The sequence below is a fragment of the Misgurnus anguillicaudatus genome, chromosome 15, assembly GCF_027580225.2.
Source record: "Misgurnus anguillicaudatus chromosome 15, ASM2758022v2, whole genome shotgun sequence".
In the NCBI taxonomy this organism is placed as follows: domain Eukaryota; kingdom Metazoa; phylum Chordata; class Actinopteri; order Cypriniformes; family Cobitidae; genus Misgurnus; species Misgurnus anguillicaudatus.
The window spans coordinates 11,338,896-11,352,668 of NC_073351.2; the positions used below are offsets into that span (position 1 = coordinate 11,338,896).

Here is a 13,773-nt window from a genome sequence, read left to right on the forward strand (position 1 = left end):
CGCTGCCATTACTGAACTACAACTCAAACTGACGCATGACCTCAATGTCATCGTAGCCACCCCCCTCTGTTCGCTGATTGGACCTGCAGATTTTTGCAGGAGAAAACGAAACTCTACACAGCAGTCCCAGACGTAGTACTGAAGCGAAATGAAAATTAAGTGGACGCACGTAGGAGGGCGGAGCCAGGCTAAGCTAAACCAGCACCAAACCAGCATCAGCACCAGCTAAACCAGCACTAGTACCAGCATCCCATGCTGGTCATACCAGCAAGACCAGCATATGTTGTGTTTTGGTGCTGGTGTGCTGGTGACCACCAGCTAAACCAGCATCAAAACAGCATAGACCAGCATAATTCCCATGCTGGTTTGATGCTGTTTTTTTCAGCAGGGTTGTACCTTTTGCATATCATTAAAATGTACTAATACACACTTACACACAAAAGGAAATTTAAAAACGTGAATCGGATAATAGGTGCTCTTTAAAATTAGCTGTGCGCAAAAACGCACACTCAAATGGACACACACTCATAAGCGCACGCACGGAGACGCACGTTTCACGCAAACACAAAATGTCTCCGCATTTGACAGGGCACATACACGCAAAATTATCTAAAAATACCACAGTCTTGGCATGTACTCTCATAATAACTGTCTCGCCGGTTTGAGTGTTTGTGAGGTTCAGTATGAGGTAAGGGAGCTCAGCAGCGCCCCCCGCAGCTTGAAAACTTTGCCTTGTCGAAGTGATTTCCTCCCCTGCTTTTACTTCCTGTTTTCTAAGGGAGTCACTTAACTCCGATCGTTTTTGCTCATCAGGACTTCACTATGCTTTTTATGTTCCGATAGTTTTGACTCGTCTTCGTCACCTTACGGACCGTGAGCCGTATCGACAGCGGACATTCATACATTAAACATAAATATATACGCCGCTCTAGATGGAGGTCGGAGGGCTGAACTCGGTCGTGTCTACGGCTATGATGGATTTTACGTAGACTTTTGTTATTTTAAGCCCGTTTGTACTGCCTCCCGGTCGGTTTTTCGGCATTTAGCGCATTGGGTTTCCTGCTTTGCCGATCTGTCCAGCCTCGACCGCTCCTCTGACTAAAGCAACAATGTAACAAACTGTTCATTTATCGTCCGTGAGCACGATCGCCGCGCGCTTACGCCGCTTGTAAAGTTTACGGTGTCCCCGCCGTATCGCGTGTGTTTATCCGTCAAACTTTACAATGGCCGAGCTGCAGCGACCGACGCTATGCTGCTGTCGGAAAGTGCTGACTGTGCCCGGTAAGTCCTGCGAGGGTAGCCGGGGTTTGTCGCACTGTCACCCGGTGGATGTCGCGTCGGCGTCCAACTTCCATAGCTTTAAACTCCGGCATTTCCATCTGGACCTCCATCTAAACTTCGCCGTGAAACGGATGACGGGATGGCAGGTTCTGGAGCTGACACCGGTCCAGCCCGGCGTTCAGTCTCTCATTCTGGACACGCATCCTTCATTATTAATTCATTCCGTGGACTGCAAGGTGCCCGGCGCGTCCGGTACTCCCGATGTGTTTATCTCACTCACCTATCGAGTGGAACCGTTCACCGATTACGGATCATCACTGAACATCAGCCTCCCGGCCGCCGTGATCCGGCCACACCGGGCTTTCCGTGTCACCATCCGCTACACTACAACAGACGGCCCTGCGGTAAGGTCATCGCGCTGTCAGCTGACTAACAACAACCATTACATACGCTAATAATAACTTTGTTGTACAAGAGGTTATTGAACTCAGAGATGGGATGTTATTGGATATCAACATTTTTGATGCCCACAACAATATTTAACCCCCACAACACTCACAATTTCCACTTAATAAATTATAATAGTGCTTTGCATAACTAAAAATATATTTTTTCTTTAAAAATAACCAGTAACCAAGGCATTTCTTGATTTTTAGTTTTACCTTATTTCAGTGTTTGTTTTATTTTACATGATGTAATTTAAGTTATGTGTAGGCACCCTAGTGGGCGCTGGACCCCTGATTAAGAGAAATTGATCGAAAAAAAAATTGCTGGGTTGGGTCACTTACAAACATTGTTCACTACAGTAGGTTAATTTAAACCCAGTGGTTGTTTTTGTCCACGTTTTACTCAACCACGAGTTGAAATTACCAATTTTTATGCACTAAACATAGTTTATCAGTAAAATCTTAAAGGAGTAGTTCACCCCAAAATGAAAATTAGACAATTTTTACGCACCCTATAGGCATTCTATAGGCGTGTATGACTTTCTTTTTTTTCTGCCAAACACAGTCAAAGATATATTAAATAATATAATGTTCTCAGTTTTATAACTGCACTGAATGGTGCCCCATTTTAAAAGCTCCAAAAAGCACACCCATCCATCAAAGGGGAATCTTTCATAAGGAAACATTTATGTTTCAAACTTTATAAACGTGGGCGTACGCACGTTCATAAGAAAGTTGAGGTCAGGTGAAAGGCAGCCCTTTGAACCAACGTTAGAAAAACCCATCACTTTACCTCAGAAGACATTTATTAACTGTATGGATTAGTTTTTGATGTATGGATGAGCACCATCCAATGCCATTAAAGCTGAGAAGAGACAGATTATTATTGAATATAACTCAGACTGTTTTTGACTATAAAGGAGAAAGTCATATACACCTAGGATGAGTATAAAAATAGGCTAATTCTCATTTTGGGATGAACTATTCCTTTAATGATGATAATCAACTATGTCACTTTCTACATCAAGGCTTTATTTTGCCAGGTTAAAGAGTCCTTTGGGAAATGGGACTGTACTATGCTTGTGGTGTTATTGCAAGTGTGCATGGATAGAGAACAGGGGCTGTATAAAGTCTGAGCTATACTGATAAGACTGACCTCAGTGCAGTGACATATCGCCTTAAGCAGATAGAGTCATCCACGTCATGATTATGACATCAGGCGTTATTGCTAGAAGGCATATGTTAAACATGTTTTAATACATATTGATTACAAAAAACAAGTATTAACAAGAATATAGATTCTATTATGTGTATTATGTTCTTCGTGTTGTGTTGTCACAACAAAGTGAAATTTTAGTGACCCAACACCCTAAAATAGCTGCTGATTAATTACATGTGGTTTCTACGATGCTTTAACTTCATCAATATTTTACCTTCAAGTGGATTCACTGCAGTGATTCAATAAATGAAAGCACCACAGAGCTAATGACCATAAAAGTTGAATTACAAGTGACAGTGAATTTGAATTGCTTTGTCAAGCTGTCTTTGAGAATTTGCAAGTTTAGTTTTTGTGACTCTCGCAACTAGCTTCTCATTATTCTCCTCTGTTTTCATCTATCAGATCTGGTGGCTGGATGCAGAGCTGACGTGCGGACAGACTCGTCCGTTGGTCTTCACCCAGGGTCACTCCGTCTGCAATCGGTCGTTTTTTCCTTGCTTTGACACGCCGGCTGTCAAAAGCACCTACTCTGCCACTGTCAGGGTCAGTCAACAAGCTGCTCACATTCACCAATTAGGAAAATCAATAATAGTGACCTCCTTTTTAAAGGGATAGTTCACTCAAAAAAGAAAATTGAAGTACTTCACAACCTTCAAAAATGTCTTTGTTCTGCTGAACACAAAGGAAGATAATTTTGGAAAGCAGGAGCACCAATGACTTCCATAGTAGGAAAAGCAAATACTATGGAAGTCAATGGTGCTCCAAAACGGTTTGGTTACAAACACTGTTCAAAATATCCTCCTTTGTGTTTAGCAGAACAAATAAATTTAAACCTGGGTTAAAACCACTATACCTTGAATATCTGTGTTTTCAATCTGTGACATCACAGGTACCAGAGGGTGTCACAGTGTTGATGAGTGCTTCAAGAAGTGCGTACTCCAAACAGGACAGGGTTTTCCAGTTCTCTATGGAATATCCTGTCCCGGCTTACTTGGTTGCGCTGGTGGCAGGAGATCTACAGCATGCAGACATCGGGCCCAGGTGAGTTTGGACGGGGACTAAATCCTTGCTATAATAAAGCATAGCACTTGTGACCCATAGGTTATGTTAGTCACTCTCTACCAGCTTTACAAGCAATAACCCGCTGCATCACAAATTCGCCAGATCACCTTGGTTAACATGTTTCAACCAGCTCTTTACGAACAGCATCTCTAAGCTTGTCTACCGTCTAGATCAGACTCGGCCTAACCAGCCTGAAAATTTCCTCTGTTATAAACTTATCAGGTTTGTTGTTTTGAATGTATATTTGCATTAGACTTGGATTCAGGTGATTTTCCCACAAGTTATCCCATCTAAAACCATTTGCGTGAATGTGAGCTGAAGTGCTTGAAATTTGGCATCAGGGCATAGTAACATTGTTGAGGTTAATGCTGGAATGTGAACAAACCCAAAGCCGATGCCATGTTGTAACCATGAGCTAGTTATCACGTGATATTTGACTTTGAGAGATAACTATGATGGGTATGAATGAGATTGTTTACAAATACACAAATAAAAGATAACTGTCTGAGAACTGGAGTAATAAAGATACCAGAAGCTACTCAATGAAGCTGTTACGCGGGGATAAGAAAGAAACTTTACTGGAATGTGTATTAACTCTTTCCCCGCCAGCATTTAAAAAAAGTTACCAGCCAGCGGCAGCATTTTTCATGATTTTCTTGATTTTCAAGTTTAATGCCTTCCAGAAAATGTTCTTCTTTAAATATCTAAACATACAATATATCAAACAGACCTTCTGCTTTTAAACAAAAAAAAAAAAAACATTTCATCCTACCTTCATTAGTTCTCTTTTTATCACCTCTCAAATATGGGGAGGTTTCTTCAAAAACACAAAATTTTTAGCAAAAAGCTGAGATAATTGCATTTTTGTGAAGGACTTTTGATAGAGATCAGATGCAGAGCAATTTTTAAAACATACACGGAGTTCTTACTTCCGGGTTGTATAAGTTGTGGAAACCTGGTGGATAAAAGCGGTATTGCAGAAAGCTGGAAATTCTCGCCATTGGCAGGGAAGCGTTTTCTCTTAATTGACAAGATAACTCGTCAATGGCGGGGAAAGAGTTAAAGGGCACATATTTGTACAAGATGTAATATAAGTCTCAGGTGTGCCTGGAATGTATCAATAGTATCTTTAGCCGCATTAGCGCTACAACGTGCTAACAAACACATTCAGAAAAGCTTTTGGGTAAAATTAGCCAGTCAGTCAGTGGTCGTGGGTGGGGCTTTGTTTGTGTGACATCACATTAACAAGAGTATCAAAACAGCATGTCTAATGAGACTGCTTTGGTTTAATAGGGGTTAAAAAGGAGTGGGTGGTTTTTTTTTCATTGTAGGGTTGTTGTGTTCACACACTGCCAACACACATTTATGTCCAAACATTTTGTAAAAGTGAATTTTGCATAATATGTGCATGCAAACATAATATTACCTAACAATGATGACAATCCGGTGATGTAGAGCAGACATTTTCCAGAATATCTGTCAGCAGTCGGCTCCTGTGAAAAGGATGCATTGTTTCATGGGTTCGTATTTTTATTCTTTGCTTTTTTAGGAGTCGTGTATGGGCAGAGCCCTGCATCTTGACATGTGCGGTTAGTAAGTTGGGTGGCAGTGTGGAGCGCTGGCTTAATGTGGCAGAGGGGCTCTTCGGGCCGTATGTATGGGGAAGGTCAGTTCAATGTATAATATGTGACCCTGTCTGTGAAATCCAGACTAAAGTCTTATTATCTAATAATGAGATTAGGACCATCACAGTTTGGTATCAATCATTGACATGGCCTTACTCAGTCATTATTAAGGTTATATTTTGTACAATATGTAGGATGATTTTATGTAGAAAACTGTAAATCACAAAAAAATGACTTTAGCTGGGCTTTCACAGGTAGGGTCATATATGCATTTCAAAAATAGATTGAATTTGCCAGATACTGTTAATTAACTCACCCATTTATTTGAATAGCAGTCATTATTTTTGCGATACTCAATTATTATCCCCTCTCTCTCTCTCTCTCTGTACAGGTATGACATTGTGTTCCTTCCTCCGTCATTCCCTATAGTTGCCATGGAAAATCCCTGTCTGACCTTCATCATTTCCTCCATACTGGAGAGTCAGGAATTTCTGCTGATCGATGTCATCCATGAGATTGCTCACGGATGGTTTGGTAATTCCGTCACCAATGCCACATGGGAAGAGATGTGGCTCAGTGAGGGTCTGGCCACTTACGCTCAGAGACGCATTACGACCGAGGCTTACGGTATATAATCCTCAAACTTTTCATAAGTAGTTTACTGCTGCATAGGCTCACGTGCTTACGTTTGCATTTTCTACACATATCTTCATATTCAATATAGTGTTATGCCATATCAAATGCAAACCTTCAATGTGCAAATGTTCGTCCATATCTCACGATAGTCTCCTTACATTTCTTTCTTCTCTTGTCTGATACAGGAGAAGCCTTTACTTGTCTTGAGACAGTCTTTCGTCTAGATGCTCTTCACAGACAGATGCGTATTCTTGGAGATAACAATCCTGTCAGTAAACTGCAGGCCAAATTTGAGCCAGGTATGACTTTTTAAACCATTATTAACCTGTTTTGAGTCTGGTAGAGCCACATGGTGCTTTTCCATACACCTAAAATAGGTTTGTGGTAAAATCTTCAAAAATTCCCCATTGCTCGGATTTCTGAAAAACAGAAGCAAAAGTCTTTAGTTCAGCTGGAAAAATGTGCTCAAGTATTTGTAATGCCCTTGTGAAGTGTCAGACCCATGAAGCATTAGATCACCGTGTCATGTTATCGGTCTTATTTCTCTTTCTTCACAGGTGTAAACCCCAGCAGTCTGATGAATTTGTTTACATATGAGAAAGGCTTCTGCTTCGTTTCGTACCTTTCACAGCTGTGCGGTGACATCAAGAGATTTGACACTTTCCTTAGGGTGAGAAGCGTTCATGACATATAGTATTGTGCAAAAGTCTTTGGATGTGCTCACATGCGGATTGAACCATACCAGTATACGTTTTACCCCCAAAGTATGGTTTGATTGGCTAGTGTGAGCGCTCTGTACTAGGGTGCAGTACACTTAAGGGGACACTTTTTTTGAAAGTGTGCTAATTTTCTAGCTCCCCTAGAGGTAAACATTTGAGTTTTACTGTTTTGGAATCCATTCAGCTGATCTCGGGGTCTGGTGTTACCATTTTTGGCATGGCTTGGCATGGTCCATTGGATCTGGTTGGACCATTGGCATTGCGCTAAAAAAATTCGACGTTTTTCCTATTTAAGGCTTGGCTCTTCTTTGGTTGCATTGTCTACTTAGACCAACGGAAAATTAATAGTTGTGATTTTCTATGCAGATGTGTCTAAGAACTATACTCTCATTCTGGCGTAATAATCAAGGACTTTGCTGCCGTAACATGGCTGCAGCAGGTGCAATGATATTAAGCAGGGCCTAAATCAGTGTTTCCCAACCCTGGTCCTCAGGCACCCCCTCCCAGAAAGTTTTAGATGTCTCCTTATTTAACACACCTGATTTAACTCATCAGCTTGTTAGGGACACATGTTTACCATTTTAGAAGGAGGCTGATGAGTCGAATCAGGTGTTTTAAATAAGGAGACATCGAAAACTTTCTGGGAGGGGGTGCCCGGAGGACCAGGATTGGGAAACACTGGCCTAAATGGTCCCCTGCTATTGAAAGTAACCAAGGGGACTATTTTCGGGCAGTGCGTAATATCACTACGCCTACTGCAGCCATGTTACTGCAGCAAATCCTTTATTATTACGCCAGATTGAGAGTATAGTCCTAGCCATATCTGCCTAGAAAATTGCAACTTTTAATTTTCCGTCGGTCTACGATGTAGCTACAGAAGAGTCAAGTTTTAAATAGGAAAAATATTGAAAATCTTTGGTTATTTTTTTAGCACGATGCTAATGGTCTAATCAGATTCAATGTATTATGCTAAGCTATGCTAAAAGTTGTACCGTTAGACCCGGAGATCAGCTGAATGAATTCCAAAACAGTAAAAATCAAATATTTAACTCTAGGGGAGCTGGAAAATGAGCATATTTAAAAAAAGAAGTGAAGTTTCCCTTTAAGCTTTGCAGTCACTAGCTCCACTTTAAGTAATGAATACCAAATTTTAAAACTTTTGCACAGTATTATGTATGGCTGGTCATTCATGTCTTCAATGTAAGAGGCATACGACACGTCTATATTTTTCTGAATCCTTCCAAACTTTATTGTTTAGGCCTACATAGAGAAGTTCAGGTTCAGCAGTGTAGTCGCTAAGGATCTGCTGGACTTCTTTCTTGGCTTCTTCCCAGAGCTGAAGGAAAGCTGTGTCGCTCAGCGAGAAGGTGAGTTACCAGTGACTTACCAGTGCCCACACAGGTTAACTTACTCAGACACTTATACTTACTCACCGCTCCATTAGGGCTGTGTCCAAATAAACACGAATGTCTTTTTGCCTCCTCTCTTGTTCAGGACTAGAATTTGAGCGATGGCTGAACGACTGCGGTCCTCCATTATGTGAACCAGATCTTTCAGCCGGTCAGGCTCTAACAGACCCTGTCCAGCACCTGTGTGACCTCTGGGGCACAGATACCCCTGACCCCCAGGCCATCACAACGTTTGACCTCTCCTCGTGGACCACCTTCCAGACGGTTCTTTTCCTGGACCGACTTCTAGACCGCTCACCTCTGCCTCAGGGTATTGAGAGTGTTGTTTTTTGCTTGACAGGTTTTTGTGAATGATTTTGCATTATTTGTAATGTAAAGTATGACTGACCTTTTAGAGGTGATGAGTCTTTTGTCAAGCTGCTACTCTGCCTTGTTGGACGGCATGAACGCTGAAGTCCAGATTCGATGGCTGCAGATTGTGGTGCGTAACAGCTTTTATCCTGATCTGCCACGGGTTCGCAGCTTCTTGCATAAACACGTGAGTTGAATAAGCTGTTATGAATAAAGTGCCTTTTGTGCTGTAACTGATAGTATATCCAGAAGTGCTTTGTATGGAATGTCGGTTTTATTTATAGCCTAAATGCATTTAGATGGCACAAACACAATGAAATGTTTGAGTTAATGGGGATGATTTATGAAAATTTGCTTTGGTGATTTATTTTTTCTTAGTTATTTTTGTCCCTCAGGAAAACATTTTTAATTCCACAATCAAGTGTATTTAAGAAATACTCCTAACTAGTCTTTAACTATTAACTTCTTATGATGTCACATCTCCTTGCCAAGCTATAAAAAGATACTGTACATTCAATCACAACTAGTTTGGCTGGTTTCTTCTTTCACTTCATAAAAGGCACGCTGTATTGATTAACTGGATTGAAGTATAGAAAATGAACAGAGCCATGAATGGCTGACTACAGAGATTGGTGAGTTAATCCCGGGATACACTGCAGGATTTTTGCACTCCTATAAATTAATTACCTTATCACACGGTACAACATGGATCATTTAAACTTGGGTACGACAAGCATGTAGATTATACGATGATGATTTATTGAATCGGAGGCTTCCACACACATTACCGCAGTGTCATCAGCATGCGCTAGTGGTAAACAAATACTGAGCGTAGCAGCAAACGGATTGTGGTTTATCATGCTGACACTGTCAGAAAACTATCGTAGGCTATCTTTGGACGCCAGATCTGAAAAACAGACGTCTTTGAACATCTCTCACTGTATGAGATAGGACCACAGATTAAGAGCCACGATCACAGGAATTGCAAATGTTTCTCGATGGTAATCTGGGACAGCCAAAAATCGTGTGATGTATCCCGGGCTTAAATCACAATGCATATAAACAATGTTTCAATAAGTTATAAACACATAGTTGCAACTAGGTTTGCAAAGCTTTGGAATTTCAGAAATATTCCAATTCGTAAATTTAAGGAATTAAAAGAAATTAGGTTTGCAAAGCTGGGAATTTTGGAAATATTCCAAGTCAGAAATTTAAGGAATTAAAGGAAATAAGGTTTGCAAAACTTGGGAATTTTGTAAATATTCGTAGTCGGACATTTAAGGAATTAAAGGAAACTATGTTTGGAAAGCTTGGAATTTTGGAAATATTCCAAGTCAGAAATTTAAAGAATTAAAGGAAACAAGGTTTGCAAAGCTTGGGAATTTGGTAAATATTCCTAGTCGAACATTTAAGGAATTAAAGGAAACTAGGTTTGGAAAGCTTGGGAATTTTGTAAATATTCCTAGTCGGACATTTAAGGAATTAAAGGAAACTAGGTTTGAAAGCTTGGGAATTTTGGAAATATTCCAAGTCAGAAATTTAAGGAATTAAAGGAAACAAGGTTTGCAAAGCTTTGGAATTTCGGAAATATTCCAATTTGTAAATTTAAGGAATTAAAGGAAACTAGGTTTGCAAAACTTGGGAATTTTGTAAATATTCCAAGTCAGAAATTTAAAGAATTAAAGGAAACAAGGTTTGCAAAACTTGGGAATTTTGTAAATATTCCTAGTCGGACATTTAAGGAATTAAAGGAAACTAGGTTTGGAAAGCTTGGAATTTTGGAAATATTCTAAGTCAGAAATTTTAAGAATTAAAGGAAACAAGGTTTGCAAAGCTTGGGAATTTGGTAAATATTCCTAGTCGAACATTTAAGGAATTAAAGGAAACTAGGTTTGGAAAGCTTGGGAATTTTGTAAATATTCCTAGTCGGACATTTAAGGAATTAAAGGAAACTAGGTTTGCAAAGCTTGGGAATTTTGTAAATATTCCTAGTCTGACATTTAAGGAATTAAAGCAAACAAGGTTTGCAAAGCTTTGGAATTTCAGAAATATTCCAATTTGTAAATTTAAGGAATTAAAGGAAACTAGGTTTGCAAAGCTTGGGAATTTTGGAAAAATTCCAAGTATGAAATTTAAGGAATTAAAGGAAACAAGGTTTGCAAAACTTGGGAATTTTGTAAATGTTCCCAGTCGGACATTTAAGGAATTAAAGGAAACTAGGTTTGGAAAGCTTGGAATTTTGGAAATATTCTAAGTCAGAAATTTTAAGAATTAAAGGAAACAAGGTTTGCAAAGCTTGGGAATTTTGTAAATATTCCTAGTCGGACATTTAAGGAATTAAAGGAAACTAGGTTTGGAAAGCTTGGGAATTCTGGAAATATTCCAAGTCAGAAATTTAAGGAATTAAAGGAAACTAGGTTTGCAAAGCTTGGGAATTTTGGTAATATTCCAATTCGGAAATTTATGGAATTAAAGGAAACAAGGTTTGCAAAGCTTTGGAATTTTGGAAAATTCCAATTTGTAAATTTAAGGGATTAAAGGAAATTAGGTTTACAAAGCTTGGGAATTTTGGTAATATTCCAATTCGGAAATTTATGGAATTAAAGGAAACTAGGTTTGCAAAGCTTGGGAATTTTTGACATGTTCCAAGTCAGAAATTTAAGGAATTAAAGAAAACTATTTTTGTAATTTATACAAACTGTATCAAACATTAGCTTCCCCGACATATGACTTATATTCATCAGAGTGACACGATTCCGATATGTTTCCATGAAAGTTTTCAAAATTCCCAAAATTTTGCAACTAGGGATGCACCGATATATTGACCTATAATCGGTTTCGGCAGATAAAAGCATTTTTCCCTACTATCTGACATGGGCTGATTGTTTAAAAACAGCCAATAATCAGGACTTATCATGTACAATCATCATGTACGCTCTACACTTTTAGGATTTCATAATAATTTGAAACAAGGAGGTAAAAGCAAAACTATCGATATCGGGAGATTCTATGTAATCAAGTATCGGTATCAGCACAGAAATTTTGTATTGGCAGATTTGCCGCATCCCTGGTTGCAACTTTATATTTTTAAGAGATAAGCTATGTTTGAATGTGTTTTAAGATCCAATAAGTCTGTGACCTGTGAAGTCAAATTTTATATTAAAGTAGGTTAGTTATATTTACTATGAATATTAATCATAAATATGTATTACATGAAAGGTTCGTGTTCGTTACTGCTTTCACTGGAAATTTCGACTACATACAACTTTAATTCTGTTTTCGCCGTCTTTTTCTCTCTGCTCTCTAGACCTCTCGAATGTACACCGTGCCCCTTTATGAGGATTTGTGCGGAGGAGTAATGAAGTGTTTTGCCCTGGAGGTGTTTTATCAAACTCAGGGCCGTCTTCACCCTAATCTTCGTCGGACTCTTCAGCAGATGATGTTCCAAAGTAGCGCCCTCAACAACAGCACAGCCCCATCTTTACTCTCATCTCCACCCTCCGTCCCTTCATCACCCACAGACCCATCCGCCAACGGGACCATCGCCCTGCGAGACGTCAACGTGTCTGCTTAAGTTCAAACCAGTAAGCGGCGCTTCTGTGAAGAACTGCGCAGGACTTGAATTTGGCTGAGACTTAGCACCATAGCAATGCATCATGGGTAGCCAGCACTCTCACATGCTCTCCAACACTGGGATGTTTTTTTTTTTTTTAATGGAAACACTGATTTTCATAAGCTAAACATTAAGCTGCTCAGGGCTGTGGGACAAAGCGGAGGACAGATGTCACGTACGTCGTTCGTGAGGGTTATTACACCGTTACCCAAGTGTTTGTGTGTGCGCACACACGGATGGGTATGTCAGTATCAAGGAATACTGCCGGCCATCTGTTAGCCATTATCTTTGTGTGTGCGTGTGAATGTGTGTATGTCTGTGTTTATTTATGTGGGTGTTTTGCATATGTTTCTCTGGACTATGCACAGCTAATTTGAGTTGCATCTATTGCTTATCCCCGGTTCAAATGAGGAATCATGTAGACAACATTGCACAGACTTTTAGCTTTGTTTTGTAGAGGACCAATCCATTGTGAAACCTCTTCCTGGACAGTGTTTGAGTCTTCTTGAATACTCACTGCCTGATTACTTTTTTGACATGGATCATTTCTTTATTGTTTGATTCCTTATAACTGGTCAAGTCTCTCCTTCCTGGTGCTAACCTCTCAGCATTGAGTCTCAGGTAAATCAAGACACAAGAGGTGGAGCTGTGTTAGTGCCTTTCAACGCCGCTGTCCAAATGAACAGCCTGTATTTATGTTATTTGCAACATTGCTGATCATTGCCTTAGAAAATGTACAACATATTAGTTATTTTCAGGAACTGAGAGACTGGGTGAGAATTATTATTTTTAAGAAAATGTGTCCCTTTCACTCCTTTTTAGTTTCGTTCTTAGTTGAAGTTCCCTTAAATTAGCTGTGGTTGAGGATAACGAGTGAAGTTTGTGAATATGCAGTTGAATAGGGTGGACATTCAGGGTGGGTGGGTCCATGATCGTCATAAGTGGCCTTAATCACAAACACGGTGGAAGACTGGTGAGATTTTTCAGGTAATAAATAACATGTGTGCACTTTGTGTGTTGTTTCCGAGGGTCTTACCTTGGATTTCACATTTTAACTTTAGTTCATATACGTTAATATAGAAAGACACTCATATGACTGACACTGATCACCAAGTTAAATGTGTTAACCTAGAGCTTTGGGGATTAAAGGTCTACATGCAGTGCGACCAACAATAAAAGTTTTTCACCCTGATCCAACATTGTCTACTTTAATTTAATCTGTCACTAATCCTGTGTACGATGAGATTATTTTTCATGCCCTTGACATAAATGTCACCATGTTGTTTTGTCTTGTTGGTATATTTGTGTATTTAGTGTCCAGCCATTTTGTTGTAATGTTGTAGAATACTAGTTTTTTATTTGCACATCTGGTTGGCAGAAAGTTTATGAAAATTTGGAGTAGTGAAGGACAG

General features: G+C 39.6%; 1 protein-coding gene across 2 annotated transcripts; it reads left to right on the forward strand.

Annotated features, from left to right (window-relative positions):
* Positions 1-673: 673 nt before the first annotated feature.
* On the forward strand, positions 674-13,553 carry rnpepl1 (arginyl aminopeptidase like 1). Of its 2 annotated transcripts, XM_055174490.2 has the most exons (11): positions 694-1,685; positions 3,349-3,489; positions 3,836-3,987; positions 5,558-5,674; positions 6,025-6,260; positions 6,455-6,568; positions 6,827-6,939; positions 8,247-8,355; positions 8,483-8,707; positions 8,793-8,935; positions 12,056-13,553. In XM_055174490.2, exons 1-11 carry the CDS (start codon positions 1,224-1,226, stop codon positions 12,320-12,322), a joined length of 2,079 nt encoding a protein of 692 aa, XP_055030465.1. In that variant the 5' UTR covers positions 694-1,223; the 3' UTR covers positions 12,323-13,553. The 2 variants fall into 2 exon arrangements, with proteins under 2 accessions (XP_055030466.1, XP_055030465.1); XM_055174491.2 differs by lacking the exon at positions 12,056-13,553 and having other exon boundaries at positions 674-1,685; positions 8,776-8,899.
* Positions 13,554-13,773: the final 220 nt, after the last annotated feature.

Excerpts from the sequence above, each read along its gene's own strand:
- rnpepl1 (XM_055174490.2), top strand. The coding sequence starts at position 1,224 with ATGGCCGAGCTGCAGCGACCGACGCTATGCTGCTGTCGGAAAGTGCTG. Across the intron at positions 1,686-3,348 it reads CTACAACAGACGGCCCTGCG|ATCTGGTGGCTGGATGCAGA; the intron begins GTAAGGTCATCG and ends TTCATCTATCAG. Across the intron at positions 5,675-6,024 it reads GGGCCGTATGTATGGGGAAG|GTATGACATTGTGTTCCTTC; the intron begins GTCAGTTCAATG and ends CTCTCTGTACAG.